At 46.0% G+C, this 19,465-nt stretch overlaps 1 protein-coding gene across 1 annotated transcript in view; it reads left to right on the top strand.

The window, feature by feature from the left end:
- The window catches only part of SLIT3 (slit guidance ligand 3), a 475,112-nt gene extending 464,395 nt beyond the window's left edge, over positions 1 to 10,717 (top strand). The window contains exons 33-36 of the mRNA XM_008928306.3: positions 3,537 to 3,691; positions 5,494 to 5,779; positions 7,905 to 8,113; positions 9,219 to 10,717. Coding sequence (XP_008926554.3) covers positions 3,537 to 3,691; positions 5,494 to 5,779; positions 7,905 to 8,113; positions 9,219 to 9,457 — 889 coding nt within the window. The 3' untranslated portion in view covers positions 9,458 to 10,717. The remainder of the gene's footprint in view (positions 1 to 3,536; positions 3,692 to 5,493; positions 5,780 to 7,904; positions 8,114 to 9,218) is intronic.
- The last annotated feature ends 8,748 nt before the right edge of the window (positions 10,718 to 19,465 follow it).

Here is a 19,465-nt window from a genome sequence, read left to right as displayed (position 1 = left end):
CATTCCCTGTACGCACTCGGCATTCCCGACCCGCACCCGCATTCCCTGTGAGAGCCCCGCATTCCCGCCCCGAGCCGGGGCAGGTATCTCCATCCCGCGGATGGCTCCTGCCATCCCGGCAGGAAGAGCCCTGTGAGAGCACCCGATCCCCAGGGAGAGTTCGACTGAGGTTTTAAGGAACCCCTACAGGGCAGGGGCCGCTGAGGAGGAGCCGAGCGGTGCGGGCTGCTCTGCTCAGCGGCCGCCCGCCCTTCATCCCCGGCCAAGCCACTGTCTCCAGCTGTCTCCGACCATTGCCGGGGCTCCTCAAGGCCCAGATGAGGCTCAGAGGAGAGTTCATGTAGCATTTCTCTCACCACTGGTCTCTCCCCCCACTCTTGTCTCCATCTCTTGAGATCCAAAGGCGTCTGAACCCCTGTCCGTCAGCAGCAGCAGCAGTAAGTGCTCTCACACAAGTCTCTGCTGCCTGGGGATTTCCTGCCATCCTGGCTGTCTACATACAGCTTTTTTATCATATCTCTGTGTCTTCTCAAACAGCAAATGAGCGCTTCGACTGTTCTGACTTTATCTGTTTAACAAAACTGCAGTGTTGGGTGATGCCTATGAGTTACTTTGTTTCTCTAAGTCCAGGCACTGAGTATTTTAATTCAGAGTTAAAAAGTGAAAGGGTCAGAACAGAGTAATGCTCTTCCACATGTACCTGCAGACTGGGACCTCTCACTCCCTCTACAGCAAAAATATCAGCTCTGGGTATGCTGAAAGGCATGAGCACTGTGTGGGGTGGCTGCTTCCATTGCCAGGACTCACAGACTTTTGTTTTCCTGCTAGTCAAGGCATAATCTGGAAAAAGCACACCCTGTGGAGAAGTAGGTGATGAATGCCTGTGAAATCCTGGCCCTGGGAAGAGCCAGCCCTGCCAGATGTGATAATGTTGTCCTCTGACAAATGGCCATAGCTTGGCCTTCTGCAGATAACTGTGTGGTTTGTGTGTTAGCTCCAGCTATTGATCCCACTGGGGAAGGGCTCCCTGTCCTACAGCCATCCCTCCCACCTCCGCAGTGCTCAGCTCTCACAGCCCATGGGCTTTGGCTCTGCTTCTTCCCTTCATTGGCACTTCTGCACAGACTAACAATTACAAATGTGCATTTCCATTTATCTCTCACCTTTCAGCTGGAAGTCCAAGTGCTTCCCCCCCGGGAATCAGGCATTGCAAGGCAGCAGTGAGATAAGCAGGGAGCACACAGGGATCACCCAGTCGGCGTTGCCGTAGCACAGCTGTTCCTTGTAATGCAGCAGATACTTAGCAGAATTCCAGAGTATCTAAACAGAAAGCTTGGACCAGCTGTTTTCAAACTTATTTGAGTTGTCAATCCACACAACAGCCTGCTGGAGGTGTGGTCCCTATTCAGTGACTTGGCTACAGCGAGGACAGGGTTGCTCTTCTGAGGGGCACACACTGCAGCACCTTTGGCAATGAGTCTGGAATACATCCTACACCTCTCACCCCAGCCCACACAACTCACTGCCCTTGCCAGGGCCCTGCTACAACTATTCTGAGCCAGACTGTCTCCTGGATCTACTGGATCTGCATTTCTGTGGAATGTCAAGCCTTTAAGTTTTTTCTTTAAAACACTTCAAAGGGTACTGCTAGCTCCAGGTTCTTGAGTTCTCCCCAGGGCTCTCTCACCATCCTGAGCATGGGGGAGCAGCTGCAGCCCAGAACTTTCCTGGAGGTCAGGAATGAGCAGTTCAGCCAACAGAGCTTTCCCAGGAGCTTTTCTGTGGCAGAACTAACCTCTTGTTTATGTAAAGCCACACTGTGAAAGTCCTCATGTACTGCTGTCACCTTACAACCTGTGTAACCTTAGGTAAACTCTTAAGGGTATATGTGTTCATGATTCATCCCAAAAACCTGTGGGGAGAGCAGCACTGCAGGGGCATATTAGCTCAGTTCTGAATCAGCAGTGTGTTCTTCTTAAACTGCACATCCTCAGAAATGCCTGCAGTGCTGACTTGCTGCCTGACATTGCTCAACTATAATTGGTTATGTCAGATCTACCATAAAACACTATAAAAATGAAACTTCTTCCAGCAATGACTGAATTCTGGTAATCTCCAAGGCATGTCATTTGTTTCTGAAGTCAAGATTTCCTTGCTGCAATAGCTTTACACAACAGCTATGCCAGACTGGGCATTAAAGAGGGGCAGCATGTATTCTAGGTTGAGAGGTGGACACATCTAAAAGGTGATTCATCCTTAGAGATGCGTGTGTCTGTTCCTCTCCACTGACAGTGAAGAAGGTGTGGGTAGATAGCTCAGAGACATTGACATTGCAGCTTTGCAAAACACCTGAAAGGAATCTGACCTGTGACTTTGTAACTTACTGAGAGAGGATGCTGAGTTTGTGGGCCATTTGAACGAGCAGAAACCCATTCTTAAAACTAACCTTTTACACTGTAATGTGGTGAGTACCACCTGTGCAGCAATTCTACATCCAGGCTGTTGTCTAAGCAGTATCTCAGGATACCCAAATCCCACAGTTGGTGTGTTCTGTCTTTATCCATACATACCAGAACCTCCATGTTGTCACGGTCTAGTTGACAAGGTGGTGTTCCATCATATGTTGGACTCGATGATCTCAGAGGTCTTTGCCAACCTAATTGATTCTGTGGTTCTGTGAAAGAGCTGTCGAGTTATCTAAGTCACTGCAGGCTTCATACATCTGAAAAATCAGTGTTGAAAACACATGAGCAATAAATACAGGGTGCTTTTAATAACTTGTCTGCTCACGTGGCTGCTTCCTCCCTGTCCCCCCTCCCCCTAATTCCTGCTGTCTCATTCTAAAGACTTGATCTACACCTAAATGTCTCCCAAAGAGTTGTCAGTTTTCCTTGTGTTCAGGTATTGCTGTCTGGTATTGAACAAGGCACCCTGGTCATTTATAAGCCAAACACTCCTGAATTCCTTCTGTAGCTTGAAGAAACTCAGCCTGTCCTTACTCCTTAGTACATAGTTACAAGACACTTCTGCTGTGAGGAAATGCTGGTTTCAAGAGGCCCCTGCTGTCTTACCCAGACTGCAGTCCCTCCCTGTCCCTGTGAAATAATTTCAGTTTAAACTGACCATCCAAGAAGCAGTCATTTCAGTGATCTGGCCTGCAGCATGGGCCCACCAGGCAGTGGGACAGAGGGGCAGCAAGCTGTGGCTGAGAGCACAGAGTGGGATTTTTAGGTAGCTTTGTCACCGAAGCCAGTATGCTGTGTAACTCCCCGTTGCTTTTCTGCCCTGGGAAACACAACTCCAGTAGCTCCTGTCCTGATTAGCTGTTTTCTCAAGCATCACATGTGTCAGTACTGCCTGCACAGGCATCAGCAGTGTGTCAGTGTGTACCTGGAGGAAATGTTGAGAACATGGTGACTGTAAAGGAGCACCGAGTGGAGCTGTGCTGTGCAAGATATGCTTGGACACAGGATGTCACAGAAGAAGAGGCTGCTCCTTGTTCATCTTCTAATTCTCTTCTTTGCTCTTCCTTTTAGTGTGGAAACAGTAAATGATGGGCAGTTTCACAGTGTGGAACTCGTGATGCTGAATCAAACTCTGAACCTGGTGGTGGACAAGGGGGCTCCCAAGAGTCTGGGAAAACTCCAGAAACAGTCATCTGTCAGCCTCAACACACCCCTCTACATTGGAGGTACTGTGAGTTACTCTGGACTTGAGATTTTAACATGTTTTCTCAGAAGCAAACCATCTTCCATCCCATGGAGAGGGCTCTCCAGGGCAGGGGGTGGGAGTGGGGGCAATACTAGTTTGTCTTTCCCCTCAGCCAGCGGTTGGTTCCCTGAACAGAGAGCCTGGAAACACCACCTCTGCTGCTGTGCTTTGTGCTCCACAACCCCCTGGCACCCACCACAGGGCCAGCACAGGCAGTTAACTCAGCACAGGCAGGTTCTGTGTCACACAGTCATGGCAGAAACAGTCCACTTGTCATTTCTGAAGCTTTCAGAACTGGCTGGCACCAAGGTGTTGTGGCTGAAGAACACAGTGGAAGTATCACAATCACAGCAGAAAAGGAAATCAATAGTCAGTAGGTTTAAATATACCATAACCAAGCAGTATTTCTGCTGGAAATTTTATAGGGGTCTGAAAACTGGGGGGAAGGGGATGTGTGATTAAATAACCTATTAAAACACAAGCTGACTAAGAATGTCTTGGTTAATAGTTTTCTCACTAGAAACTAAAGCCAGAGCTTCAGTATTGGAGAGGTATTAGAATTGACCAAACTTCAGTGAAGGAGTTTTTTCACATTAAATACTGAATTTGGGGGGAAGGAGCAGCCAAGTGGGGTGGGGAACAGATGCCCAGAATAATGACTATCCCACTGATTAGGTGTCTGGTTATGAGAGACAGAACAAAGGCTGGTCTCTGCCCAGTGGATTTGTTTTTGCCAGAACCCCCCTAGCTCTATTCTGGACTGAATGTTGAAATCTCTTTCAGTGACACAGAGTTCTTGAATTTTCAGTCAGCAGAATAATAAGACTCAGAAAGTCTTTGGGCTTTTTCTAATGAGATCATTGAAGCCAATAGTAACTCTTACCAACTTCATTTGGTGCTGGTCAAGCCTTTTGTAAATAATTCCCTTTAATAACATTTTTCTAAAAGAACTCTGAATATTGCTCTTGTAAAACAGAAAACTGGCTAATCTTGCTTTGTACAGAGCTGAAATTTTATAACTGGCTCCTATTAAGAATGTCACAGGCTATTAAAGAGCACTGTGCATCAAAGATAATCTGCTGGCGCAGAGACCATCGCATTTTCTTCCTCTAGCACAGCATAAAAGATACCAACCCTGCAGCAATTTTTACACAGGGAGCTTGGGAAATAATCACATGGAAAAGTTTTGTTAATGGATGAGCACAGTGGATTGATACCAATTCTCAAAAGTTACCTACAAAACAATTCTCAGGACAAACCTGAGACCTGGAATGAAGGACTGTTGGAAGCCATGGGCTCAGTGGAGACTTTTTTGTTGCCTATTAAAATTCTTCTTGCTTCTTTCTAAACCCTCACTGTTCTTCATGTGCCAACTCTCCATGTGCAGCATTCCCATGGATGCCAGCTGCCCTTCCACTGCAGGTGGTTTAGTTAAAGTAATTGATTAAATTACCTCAGAGCAATTGTTCCTAAACTACAGTAAGTGTTAACACAGAGCCTCCATGTGCCCCCAGTTTTGTCCATCTCCCCAACTACATGACCTGGTCTAGCAACTTCCCTCCTAACACACAGTTAAACAAAGATGCTGGGTTAGTTTTAAGACCATCTTTAGCAGTGGCATTACTTATGGATAACAAATTCTGTGCAACCTTACACAGGTCCTATGCAAATTAATTCTTTAAAGATTTTAGGGGGCCGTGACAAAAGAAACATTACCAGTTGCCATTTATGTATTATCATTGTAACTGTGAGTGAACCTTCCCCTTTTGCTTTTATCTGAAGGGATCCCAACCTCTACTGGACTATCTCCCCTGCGCCAGGGTGCAGATAAGACACCAAACGGTTTTCATGGATGCATCCACGATGTCCGCATCAACAACGAGCTGCAGGATTTCAAGGATTTGCCACAGCAGTCACTGGGAGTCCTTCCTGGCTGCAAGTCCTGTAACATCTGCAAGCACGGGATCTGCCGGTCCCTGGAGAAAACGAGTGTGATTTGTGAATGTCACCCGGGCTGGATGGGCCCCCTGTGTGACCAGGAAATTGGAGACCCATGTCTTAACCACAAGTAAGCTCAAACAAGTGCTGATGGGAGGGCAAAAGCTTTACAGCTAATGCATATTTCACAGTTCATCTTGTGAAACCACATCTGACTATTTTTGGTAGGTGCTGGGTTCTCACGTGAAATTATTGACAGCTGTGAGTCAGCACCCGTGGCAGCTCTCAGTTTCCACTGCTTGTTCTGAGCCTGCTGACCCTCCAAAGGACATCATGAGTCTGAAGGAGGTCAGGTGTTAATGCTGCAGGTCATGCTTTCAGCAGTGATTCTACACATTAAAATACAAAACCTCCTGTTAATGGGTATGGCTTGACTCTGAGGAGGTGACCCCCTTACCCAGAGCAGAGCTGCCTGTGAGCACGAGGTACACATTTTAGGAGTTTGCTTACATCAGCACTGGACCCAGTCTTCAGACTAACCCATTATGCACTCCAGTGTGAGCAGTTTTATATTTCCCAAATAGTTGACTTAATTATTACACTCCAAAACACCCCTTTAAAGTGCAAGTTTAAAGGGTAACGTGGCGTTGCATGAGAAGGGAGTGTGAGCGTAAAGCGTTCGCTGTTCAAAGGCTCCATAACCACATCTCCAGCAGAAACACAAGATGAATGGCTTTCTCATGGCAAGCACAGAGGAAACAGTCCTGTGCAGAGCATCAGGATGCATAGTTCAGTGCTGTTGCATAAGCAGATGGAAGTACTTTTGTTCTAGAAGCTACTTGGGTTGCACTGTTTGTGGAAGGGGCTTTTTACGAGCACATACTTTTGACAGGTAAATTGACACAGTGAATAATCACTCTCTTAAAGGCAGAAATTTAACCTCATAGAGGTACCATTTTAGTCTTGTTTCTGGGTCTAATTCTGCAAAATACTGAACCCTGGAAGGTGTTGAGAAGCACCTCATAGTTTACAAACCACAGGTATGAAAACCCAAATGTTTTCATAACATTTCATAACAAAGCTGTTGTGGCTGGACAAGAGAAAAATAAGGGAATTCCAGATGTCTACATGATGAGAGATTGTTTCCCTTATAATCCAAGGAGGGTGAGGCAATCATGAATGTAGCCCCTTGCTAAAGAAAGTATCTGTGTGTATTTCTAATGCTCACACACCGTCCCACCTTTCATGAAGTCACTTCAGTTTTTTTGGAGCTGTCTCCTTAAAGCCAAGTCCTGTGTGTCCAGGGGAGCCCAGAGTGCTGCAGGCAGATGTCTGCTCCAACACTCAGGTTAATCTCAGTGAAGAAATGCACCTATAAAGATTAGGTAACCTCTGGTTAGTGGGGCAGAAAATACTGCTATATATAGACTGTGAGTCCCTGTATTATTTTGCATGTCTTGATCTGACCGAAACTGCTTTTACAATTTGTGCTTTTTAGTTCAAAGCTTAAAAATTAAATGTAGAAGAATTCAACATAACAGGGAACAATTTGAAAGTACTAGAAAGACAATAAATAAAAATAAGAGAGATGTGGGTTTATATCAAGTAGGACCTGTTATAGCAAAGGTTTAAAAGCCCGAAGCACTTTTCCCTTGGCTTCTTCCCTGTTTTCAGTCCATTTCAAGCCCCTGCTCCAGAAATGGGGATGGTGTCAGAGAACCTGCTAAGGATCAACACCCCACCCTGTGGTATTCCTTGGAAATGCCAAAGCTCAGTGCAAACCACAACAGCCAGGGAACCCTTCCACTACATCTGCCCGCCGATAAGTCTGTGCATAGCTTTTCTACTGGCACCTTCATTTATCACACTGGTTTTCATCACCTGATATTATTTGTACAGTAATTCTGCTCAGGAAGCCTGGGCATGCAGCTTGATTGTTGGCACTTAGTTCCACGTGCTGATGCTGTAAGTGTGAGCTGTCTTGTGTGGATGCCAACTGTTGGTCCGTGCTCACAGAGAAGCCTAATGCTTTTTAGAGAGATGCCTTAGGTTCACAAATTCTAGATGTATTCTCTGAATACATCCAGTATTTACTGAAAAATCACAGGTTTTTCAGAGTGTTTGACACTAAACTGCTGGTTTTGGATTAGTGTCCTGGAATTAAATGGGCAGAAGTGCCAAAACCAATCATTTCTGGGAAAAGGAACATTCCCATCTGACACAGGCCAGCTCTGAATGCTTCTCTCTCTCTCCAGGTGTCTGCACGGTAAGTGCGTGGCAGCCAACGTTGCTTACACCTGTAAGTGCATGGAGGGCTACACAGGCATGTACTGTGACAAGAAGAACAATTCCTCAAATCCCTGCAGGACTTTGAAATGCAACCACGGGCAGTGTAAAGTTTCGGAGCACGGGGAGCCCTTCTGCGAATGCGACCCCAACTACAGTGGAGAGCTCTGTGACAGAGGTAGGACTGGGCACAGGGCCTGGGCTGCTGCTCTGCTGCATTCCTGTTTTACACCTCTGTTTTTACATCTCTTCCATGGGACTTGTATCAGGATTAAATGGCAAATAGCAGAAGATGAAGCTAAGCCAGTCTCTGCAGAGCAACACAGGGAGGAGAAAGGAACCACACAACACTAGGTGGCTACTATCCAATCATATGGAAAGGGGGATGTGTGTAGTGAAGGGTTTTACTCTCTATCTCCTGAATCCTCAAGGTTTGCAGCTCCTGGGATTCTGGTAGGATGTGTAAAGGAGAGGTTGTTGTGAGGTTTACCCTCAGCAAGCAGGGATCAGTTAATTGCAGTGGTGGGAAAGGAGTATCCTACATACCAAGGAGGTGCTGCTCACCTGAAGTGGCATGAAGGATTCTTGGCTTGCTCCCTTGGATGCAGCTGAGCAGGTTTCCTGGGGAATCCCACAGATCATGCTGGACTTTCCACTAGGGCAGCTCTTTTTCCCTGCCCTGAAAAGACTCTCTGGAAACTTGCTGAGTTTCAACTTCGTCCTTTCTGTCTTTTTTTTGTTACTGTACAGAAGGAAAGAGCTGGCTTATATTATTTTTATTTAGGTTGTGCCTTTCCTGTGAATGAACCACAGATTTTTCAAGTTATACACATGTACAGCCTCACCAAAGTGTGTCTGGCTGATGCACAGTGACTGCAGAACAGCACAGACGTTTTCAGGTATCCCAGACCACCAGTGCCCAGCAGAGCAGGCTGACCTTTGCTCCTGAGAAGCAGACATGGTAAAACTAACTCCTACTTTGCAGGAGTGTTGCAGGATTCAACACTCAGCATTCATTAAAGCATTTCCAGAACTGCTGATCAAAGCCAGCAGGCCTGTTGGCCTCGGCCTCGCACCGGATATTACACATTTGTGCAACACAAGCTCTGTGTTGATGGCAGGTACAAAGCAGTAAAAGATTAGGGTCCTTCTCATGCCATCTGTTTTTGAATCACATTACGAGTACAGGGCTGTTTGCTGATGTTTTGGGGAATATCTGGCGAAACATTTACCACTTTTTTCTTTTTTTTTTTTTTTTCTTTACATCTCTGTTGTCTCCCCAGAGAATCTCTGCCAAGGAGACATCATTCGAGAAGTAGTCAGGAAGCAGCAGGGCTACACGTCCTGTGCCACTGCCACCAAAGTGCCCCGCCTGGAATGCCGTGGCAGCTGTGGGAGCGGGCAGTGCTGCATCCCCCTCCGGAGCAAACGGCGGAAATACTTCTTCCAGTGCGTGGATGGCTCCACCTTCACAGAAGAACTGGAGAGACACGTGGAATGCGGCTGCTCAAAATGCTTATAAAGCCATTCTCCAGTCTCCTGCCACTTTAATCGACTCAGAAGCGCTATCAAAACGGGACCTATTTACTTGCAGAGTGAAGAAGAAGAAAAGAATTATTAAGTATATTGTAAAATAAGCAAAAAATAGAACTTATTTTTATTATGGAAAGTGACTATTTTCATCTTTTATTATATAAAGTATCGCACCACTTTGGGTATATGTATCATATAGTGAGCTATTTTTACCATGAAACTTTTTTAACAGTTGTAAGAAAAAAAATTTCAAAAGTTAAAAGGTAAAAAAAAAATAAATATATATATATATATATATATATAAAGAAAACATAGCCTAACAGGAGGAGTGTGGGGTGACTTTATATGTATGCACAATGAACAAACATAAAGGTGTTCCAAGGACCCACCGCTGAACTGATACGGGCTGAAGAAATCTCCTGGTTGGGTCTCCCAGGCGAGTGGATCCCTGAGACCAACTGCAGCCATCTGCCTGCTCTGGCACCCGGAGAGCCTCCCCTCAGCCCCTTGCTCTGCCCAACACTGCCAACCTTGGTTTGCTCCTGTACAGTGGCCCCGCTTGCTGTTCGTGAACTTGTTCCCCAGAGCACACAGGCACTGCCGTAGCTGGAGGCTGATTACATTATTTGACTATTGTAGTACTATAATACATTTTTTTTGCTGTGTATGTTGTATTTATCTGTGTTCACGTTATATTCTTGAGCAACTGTATCTATAGAGCACAGGCAGCTTTATCCAAAAGAAGGGTGCGAAGGGAAAAGGAAGCGGGGGAAATTTATGTTGCTTTGGGTAATTTGGGGGCAAAATGTGAAAATAAGTGCTAAGTGATGCCTAATAAATGACACAGTACTTTTGTGTAAACTCCTCAGCTATGTTATTTCCCAAGTTTGTGCCTTCTTGCTCCCAGCCTTGAGCCCTTTTTTGTATATGAAATATAAGGAATGCACTGCTACATAGTTTGTCACACCTTGACACTTTAAATTGCAAAGGTTGTAAAGAGCATGAAAATACTGCAGGTGCCAGAAACGCACCTGCAACGTATCAGCTTTTACCCCCGCTGTCACTTGAGCCATGGGTGTGAGCTGGGCTGTCGCTGCTGTTCATCCACACTCTGGCACTGAGCAGATGGCTGCTTTCCCACAGCTTTTTAAACCAGCAGAAGTTGCACTATGTCCATGTGAAGTATCCAGCCGACATCTGTCCGCCTCGGCAGCGTCCTCTGCTCTGCACAAGGAGAGGTGCCACAGCCCCATCCAGCGCGGACCGACCGGCTCAGCCAGAGCTCCCCCCTCTGCACCGCTCTGTGTCCTGCACTCCTGTCTCCCGAAGGACCCCCCTTCACCCGAGCTGTGTTCAGACCAGCTGCTGACTAGGAAATGGAAGTCAACGCAGGGATAAATTCTCACTGTGCATGTGAGGCAAAAATTGACTCTGGGAGTGAGCTTGGTTTTTGAAGGGTTTTTGTCAGGGCTGCCTTTCAGGGTCAGTGCATATGTGCAGAGAGCACCGTGGATACCTTGAAATTTCTCTTACTGTTAAGTTTCAAACGTCCCCACCACCAACTGTTCCATTATCTGTGTAATTTCTTTCTTTCCCTAATGCAGCAAGTATTATGGTCCTTTCTTCAATTTCTTTCTCTAAGAGAGAGGCTCTGAGCAGAAATGCTTAGCAGCCATAAGGTCCTTCTAGGAATGCTCACTGGTCCCACTAAATGGATTTCAGATTAGGGGCTTCAGCAAAGGAGGAGTAGGAAAGTTGAATCAAGAAAATGGGCTTTGTTTTTGATTTGGGCTTTGGAAAGATGCACAGAATGCAACCCTGCCATGACAAGTACAAATGTTTATTTCCCATTAAAGCACAGAGATCATCTAGCTATGATACAGCCAGAGAGCTCTAACATGCTTATTCTTCTGCTGTGTCAGTCTCTCCTTAACTGCAGCAGTTCATTCATATTGCTTTGCTATGAGCAACATGAGCAGAAGGGACATAACCAATGCAATAGCCATCTCCCAAAATAAATATCAGTACATGGAGCTGGCAATCAGTGAAACATAATCACTACATGATGTGCCAAACTCTGATTGATACAGTACAGCTCAAGAGCCAGAGAAAAACTAACCCTGATTACAAATATCGTGGTGTGGGCTGCTTTTTATTTTTAATATAATAAGAAGCTCATAGCAGCTGGGGTCTGTGGTGTACAGCAAAAAACACCTAAACCCACAGCCTACAGGCTTTAAAAATTTATGCAGAGTAACTGCAAACACTTGTGAAAATATGTGCCAGGCACACCACTGCCATTAATGTTTCATTCCTGCTTAAAACATTCTAAAGAAGGAGCTACTGTGGTGCCAGGCAGAGGAAATCCAGGCTGAGCAGTGGCTGACCTAGCTCTTCAGTTTGTAGCCACCAGACTGCCAAGGCCTACAGGAACAACCCCTCTTGAGCACTGCCCAAACCTATGTTCACTTTGTCCCTGCAGCAGCAACATGTGGGAGAAGGAGGGTGACATTTACTGGTGGCCTCGAACCTGCCGGAGGGTGCTTTGAAAGGAATGACCTGGCAAGGCAAAAGCCATCAACATCTTGTTAACACATCACTCTGGGATTTACTTAAAGCCTTGCAGCAATGGGACCAGCAACAACTCAGCAAGGCCCGCCCTGTTCCTGGCCCTTTTCTGTCACGGCACTTCAGTGTTAAGAGTTGGGATAAAGAACTAAGAATTATCTATTTTGTAACCAAATGATGCAATTTTTGTATGCTTTTAGGCAGCACTTGCCATTGGATAGTGATGCTTTATGTCCATGATTCTCTGACTTGCTATAGAATTATTTTATGTTAAGAAGAAAATAAAAAGCATTCAGATGTGCCAAATATGTGAGGTTAACTGAAGTGTAATTAGCTCTGAAAGTTCCTCTGTAACCTGCCTAATGTTACAACAGATTTCAAGAGCTGCGGGTACAACGCAGTAGTTTTTACCTCTGTAAAGTTTTAATATAAAGTGAAGAAAGATGCTTACCCTTAAAAAAATGGCAATGCAGACTGGTGTGAACTGATGTATTTTATTATTAGATTCTCATTGTGATGTAAGTTTAAATAAATTGTTGGGTTATGGAAGATTGTAATGCCTTGTGATGCAGATTATTTCTATGTGTATTTGAGGTGATGAATCCAACCTTTAAGAGTATGTGAGGAGCTACAGACATTCCTCTTGGACAAATCAAGTCAGAGAATGGCTGTAGTTAAAGGTGGCATGAACAGTGGTTACATATTTTTATGGCATATCAGTCTAATCTTTCAGGAATCTTACAGGCACAGATGAATTAAGCCACACGGATTTTTATCCTGGTCATTTTTCTTAAATTAAATACTTTATTTGCTACTTTTTTTTTTAACTGCTTGAGAAAGACCTGCAGCAAAAATACACTCATTAACTAATGTTAGAATAAATGAAGAAATTTTGTGAATTGGACTCGGAGAAGGGTTGGCTGAGGAACTGGAAGTCACGCAGCCAACAGTGGATGACAGGGATCCTGTGATGTCCTGACACAAATATTCCAAATTTGCTGCCACACTGCTGTAGCTGATTATTATTATTATTATTATTATTATTATTAGTGACCCAGATGTAACAGACCTCTGCTGTTCATTGCATCCCAGCCCTAGCACGGAATAAAATGAAGCTCCCACCTAGTCCTCTGCCTTCCCTCACCCATGGCCCTGTATAACACTCACATATTTCTAATTATGCTTCAAACTATGGCCCTTAAGAGTTGCCTTTGCAATTCCACGCAAAGCTGGTGACAGCACTCAGCCAATAAAAACACTCAACCCTAATGAGCATCATTAAGTCTGAACTATGAAGGTTAATTACATAATTGTAGCAGATGGTAGCATTTTCACCTAAAGCAAACCCAGCTGAGCCCACTAAAAAAGCTAGCAGGGAAGCGTTCAAAAATTTCTGGGTAGCGGCTGCACTCATTTGCACAACAGGTATTGCTTGTGGCTTTGCAGCACGTGGGTCCCTCAGGACGCACTCGGGCAACTGCAGCCTCGGGATATAATGCTCCTGTTTGTGCTTCTGCCTGCAGTGCCCCAGGTACCGCCTTTTAGCAAACAATGCCGGGAAACTCGCCTATCCCGTGTTCCTTTAACTTTGTTTTTTTTCTAGTCGGCAGAGGACGGTCAGACGGCATTTCTGTTTGCAGGGTGGTTGGCTGCGGGGTTTGCATTGTTCTCTCGAGTCCTGTCACTTGAGGTCTCCGTGACATCCCGATTTCTTCTCCCGCTCGCACCAGGCAGCCTCGCGGTTCAGCGGGCTGGACGGGCGGGGTTGGCTCAGGTTTGCCAAGCACAAGGTGCTCCCGATGCCTTCGGCTTAAGCGAAATGTGAGACTGGATCGCTGGATGGCCAGTCCGGTATCGTTCTGTGTGTGCTTTGAGCTAGGTTGTTTTGCAGGGTGTTTTCTAGGGTGTTTTCCAGGATGTTTTCCAGGATGTGCCCCCGCAGCTTTCGGGGACAGCTGAGGTGAGCGGGATCCGCCACCAGGTGGTGCCGGAGGGCGGCGTGTGCCGCTCCGCCAGCCCGGGGAAGGGATGGGATGCGATGGGATGGGATGCGATGGGATGGGATGGGATGTTTCAGTGGAAAGGGACCCACAACAACCATCTGGTTCCACTGCCTGAGCGACTCGGGGCTGACCGAGTCACAGCCCGTTGTTGAGGGCGTTCTCTAAATGCCTCACACACCCTGCCAGGTCTGGTGCATGACTGCCTCTCCAGGAAGCCTGTTCCAGGGTTTGGCCACCCTCTCCATAAATAACTGTGTCCTGATGTCCAGTATAAACTCCTCTGGTGTATCTGTGGAGAGAGGGAGGCTGCAGGGTGACCTCAGGCAGCTTTCTGTGAGGATACCTGGAAAGGGAGGTGCTGAGCTCTTCTCCACTGGATCCAGTGAGAGAACACGTGGGAATAGTTCAAACTGGACAAGTCCAAAGTCGTCTTCAGAGGAGCCACGTGTGCACAATACATGGGTTTTCTAGGGAATGTTAAATAATAACTCCTCAGGTTTAATTGATCCTGTGCTATCAACTTCCTAGCATTGCTCACCCACGAGGACAGGAGTCCCCTCTTGCAGGGACACGTGGCATGGGGTCACTGTGCCCAGGAGCCTGAGGTTTGCCCCAGGAAACTGCATGAACCAGCAGCAGGAGACAACCCAGCCGAGCCCCAGGAGGGTGTGTGTGGGATCTGAGGGTGTCTGACACTTCATCAGCACCATCCCTGGGCAGCAGGACAATGGCCATACGTGCTGGCATATGGGATAGCTTCTGCCTATGCACTATGGCAACCTCAGGACAGTGGCCTGATGGCAGTGTCACCAGGCTGCTGTTGATGGTACCATTACTTCTGTGCTAGCAACTTATGGAATAACAACTGATTCTGCTACTTCTACCCCAATTCTGCTGCTGTTTCCTCACACACCACGTGCCTGCTGTTTATTATCCAGCAGGGCTCTACTCCCAGGTGCACACCCTGCAGCCCATGGTATCTCTTGCCTATGAAGAAAGCACTGCTGTTCCTCTGAGCACATTCACCCTCAGAGACCCCTGCAGGCAGCAAGAAACTCCTCGGGCATGGAAGGGAGCACACACACAGTACAAGCAGTACTTATTAGTATGAGGAAGCTTAAACTTACACCATGACGCAGGGGGACACCCCGTGGTCTCACAAGCAGGAGGAACAGAAGCTGCTGCGAGACTTGCATAGCTTTGTATCTTGTTCCTACGTGATCTCTTGACCTTCTCCTTTCCCAAGGCTTCTGTGCTTTCAAAGTACAGGAATGCTCAAGGTAGTCTGGGGATGGCACTGCCTTCTCCGACTGTCTGTGAGGCTTGTCCCCACGGCACAAGGATCACTCCTTTGCTGTAAAAATAACCTCTTACAACTGCTGTGTCTTACCTGGCGAGGAAAAGTACACATCCTACCTCAGAGGATGTGTGGAAGGGAGGAAAGCAGGGAAGTGAGTGCTCAAAACTCATAGGGAATCAGTCCATTACATTTTCAGTGGTCCAGTCTTCCAGCTGATCTTCCACCAGCAGCATTTAACCCTGGGCACATGATGGAACCCTGTTCCCCTGGGGATGGCTGAACACTTGTCCACCCCATGGGAATTAATTCCTTGTTTTGCTTGGCTTGCATGCACACCTTTTACTTTCCCTATTAAACTGTCCTTATCCCAACCCATGAGTTTTCCAGCTTTTACCCTTCTGATTCTCTCCCTGACCTGCTGCTGGGGCATTCAGTAAGTGGCTGTGTGAGGCCTGGCTCCTGGCTGGGGTTAAACCACGACAAGCAAATGCTTCAGCCCTGCCTTAGACACTTTGCTTGCAGAGCAAGGTTGCAGGAACTAAATACCACAAGGTAATTTAGGTGGGGACTTTGCAGCATGAGAGATAACATCATGCTTTCACCTAGCATGTGATAAGAGCACGAACAACAGGCAGTTACTATAAAGGAGCTTAAACTTCCTTAATTATACATTTTGCACCTCTTAACCTGCCCTAGTTTCTCCTGGGGGATGGGGGGTTTTAATATTTACTATGTTGAGGTAAATACCAAAGTATGGTTTGGGGCATGAAGACATAGATTAAATTGGTCACACCAATAAATAAATGAGATTCTTACATAGCAACAAAACAATTTTTGTTTTGCCCCCAAACATCTTTGTAAGTAATACTGGTTAAAAAAATATTCCTCACATTTAGGTATATCATTCATAAAGAATACTCTGATGTGGTTTCATTCCCCACAGACACTGGGTAGTACTTTAGGACAGTAGTTAATAACTACTGCTTGGAATTGGTTATATAAGTATATATACATATATATAAGTGTATATATACATATATATAAGTATATATATACATATATATGAGTATATATATACATATATATATTTACACATTTATATTTATATAGCAAATCATACATTCACCTTCAGATTGATTTATTCCTGGGGCACATGCTGACTGACATACAAATAACTCCAAAGTGCTCATAACCTATAAATCAATCGACCTGCAAATTAAGGAACATTCTGAGCCTCTTTCATGCTTGTGTTGAGTTTCCAGTTTGAGCTAAACCTCTACTCTGAGATGGACTAAAGATAGCTGGGCGTTGATCTCGGCTTGGTTTTTTTTCACATGTTCTGTATTAGCTGTGCTGTTCAGATTTAACACTGCAGCTTCTTGTGAAGAAACCAAACCTTCAGATTTGCTGATCTTGTTTTTAAATTGAACAGCCCTCAGTTCATTAATTATCACAGAGCCCTTTATTTATTCCCATATTTTTACACGGGTAGATGAATTAAGAAGGTTTGCTAGATAAAATAGTGTCAAGTGCGCATCCAGGGTATTCAAATTCACAACTTGCTCTCCAAACTTAGTCACAAAATATGTATTTTTGTCCATGACCAAAGTCAGAGGTTAGAAAAGCGTTCAGTGAATCTGCATTGCTGGAAAAGGAGATTATCATTTCCTCAGTGAAAGGCTGGCTCAGGAACCTTTCTGTTTCTAGACAGCAGGAATTGGACAGCTGTCAGGCTGTACACTAGGTTTTTTCTTGTTTTTCTGGGTTGAATGTATATATTTATTACCAGCACTTCCCAGGGATGGTATTTAATTTCCTCTAGAGTTAGAAGGTGTGTAGGAAACACAGTCAGAGTGTGGGCGCTGGAAAAAAAATGCCTCGGAATTAAGGTAATGAAAAATCTCCCTGCAGATCTGTTTTCCCCAACCCCACCAGAGATGTCTGCGAGACACCGGATGGCTCATTTTACACCAAACATTCCACCCTGCATAGTCTGGTGACAGACAGGAAATTAAAGACTCTCTTTTCCAATCACAGTGTATATTTATGAGCGGGCACGAGTTAACTTCCAGGTAGCAGCTAAATTCTTCTATTCCCTAACATGTATGTAAATGTTTGCGTTTAGAATTTCAGCAAGAAACTACTTTGCAGTGAAAAACCACAAAACCACATCAAAGTTTCCTCACTTTATGAAGAACATGCTGGAATTTCCACAATTACATGTAGCTTACAGAAAGAGAGAAGTTCTGCAGCCTTGCTGATACACTCTGAACTTCCTTTAAAGGACAAGAAACAAACACTAAGAAGCCTTTAGAGTAAGTTTTCCAAATACAGACATTTCAGAAAGGAAACGTGATTAATGGGAGATGGCCTCCACATGAGAATTTCAGCTTTTTTAATGCAAGATTCTGGATTGAAATGAAGAATAAATCCTTACATGGGAGGTTTTAGAATGACAGACAATAAAAATACCAACAAAATACCAGTGCTCAAAGCAGACACAGAATAACAAAATGAGGTGCCTGGGCTGGTGGTCAGTGGGGGGAGCAAAGCTCTGCTGGCACTGAGGACAGGTCTACACCTGAAAGCTTTCCTGGTAATAGGGTGGTAAGTGAACAGCATCTTCTTCTGGGATCTGACATCCAAAATCCTTCCCTGAAGGAAGGCAGTGACCAGTGCTAAGCAAAGGTCACTTGGTATTGGGTAAAAGGGTTCTTTTGTACATGTTTAGGGGCAGTGGGGGAACAGAGGATGAAGAGATGTGGTTCCTGTTTCTACACAACGGGTTCATGAGTAAACCCTAAACCCAGAAAGTTGAGGATTTAGTCTTTCCTCGGTTTGTGAGGGGTTATTTCAAAAGAGAATTTTGCTGAAGCAAAACTCCAGATCCTTCAGGAAATTTCAGCTTCCAAGACAGAGCTTATGGCCAAATCCTCCTCCCAGACCAGAGCTTTTAGGTCCCTCCAAGATCACAGTAACTGATCTAGAATTACACGGCACTTTATCACACAGGACAGGGGAGAAACCAGCTAGTTGCTCTGTTACGAGTTCTTGCTGGAAACCCTGGAGTTGTGAGGAGGAGGTTGGAGATCTCAGCATGTCCTGCCACCATCAGTGGGCTCCCCTCCAGCTGCAGACAGCCAGGAGAGACTCCGTAACCCTTGTACGGGGCAAGACAGATACTGAGTGTACTCATACACCCATGTACTGAATGTGAGCCGGTGTGTACCCAGGTGGGCAAGAAAGCCAATGGCCTCCTGGCCTGTATAAGGAATGGTGTGGCCAGCAGGACCAGGGCAGGGATAGTCCCTCCATACTGGGTAACGCTGAGGCACCGAAAGTGCTGTGTCCAGTTCTGGGCCCCTCAGTTTAGGGAGGGCACTGAGGTGCTGGAGCATGTCCAGAGAAAGGAATGGAGCCAGGGAAGGGTCTGGAGATTCAGGGATGTGAGGAGCAGCTGAGGGAGTTGGGGGGGCTCAGCCTGCAGAAAAAGAGGCTCAAGGGGGACTTTCTCACTCCCTGCAACTCCCTGATGGGACACTGGAGCCAGGTGGGTGCCGGGCTCTGCTCCCAGGGAACAAGGGACAGGACAAAAGGAGATGGCCTCAAGATGTGCCAGGGGAGGTTCAGGTTGGACATCAGGAAGAATTTCTTCACCAAAAGAGCGGTCAGGCCTTGGAAGGGGCTGCCCAGGGAGGTGGTGGAGTGCCCATCCCCGGAGGTGTTCAAGGAACGACTGGACTGGACAAGGCACTCAGTGCTCTGGTCTGGCTGACAAGGTGGTGCAGGGTCATAGGTTGGACTACATGATCTCAGAGAGGCTTTCCAATTTAATTGATTTAGTGATTGTGTGATTAAATATCAGCCCACGTTTGTACAGGGTGAGAAAAACTTCCCGAGGACTGACGCTACTGGTGCAGTTACTGGAGGAGCAAAACGAAAGGAGCCATTTCCAAAACACTTCAGACGCAGCGAGGGGAAACAAAAATAAACTGCACCTTCCTGCTTTATTGAGGAGGAAGCTCAAGAAATTACTGAGCGACAGGGAGCGTTCGCGTGCCCCTGTACCCCGTGAGCCGCACAGACGCCCATCGGGTCGCACAGTGAGGGTGCCGCGGCCGCGGAC

Source organism: Manacus vitellinus, unplaced genomic scaffold (genome assembly GCF_001715985.3).
Source record: "Manacus vitellinus isolate BGI_N305 unplaced genomic scaffold, ASM171598v3 scaffold_25_pilon, whole genome shotgun sequence".
Classification (NCBI taxonomy): Eukaryota; Metazoa; Chordata; class Aves; order Passeriformes; family Pipridae; genus Manacus; species Manacus vitellinus.
Note: the sequence above shows the minus strand (reverse complement) of the source record. Positions and strands in the feature narration are given on the sequence as shown.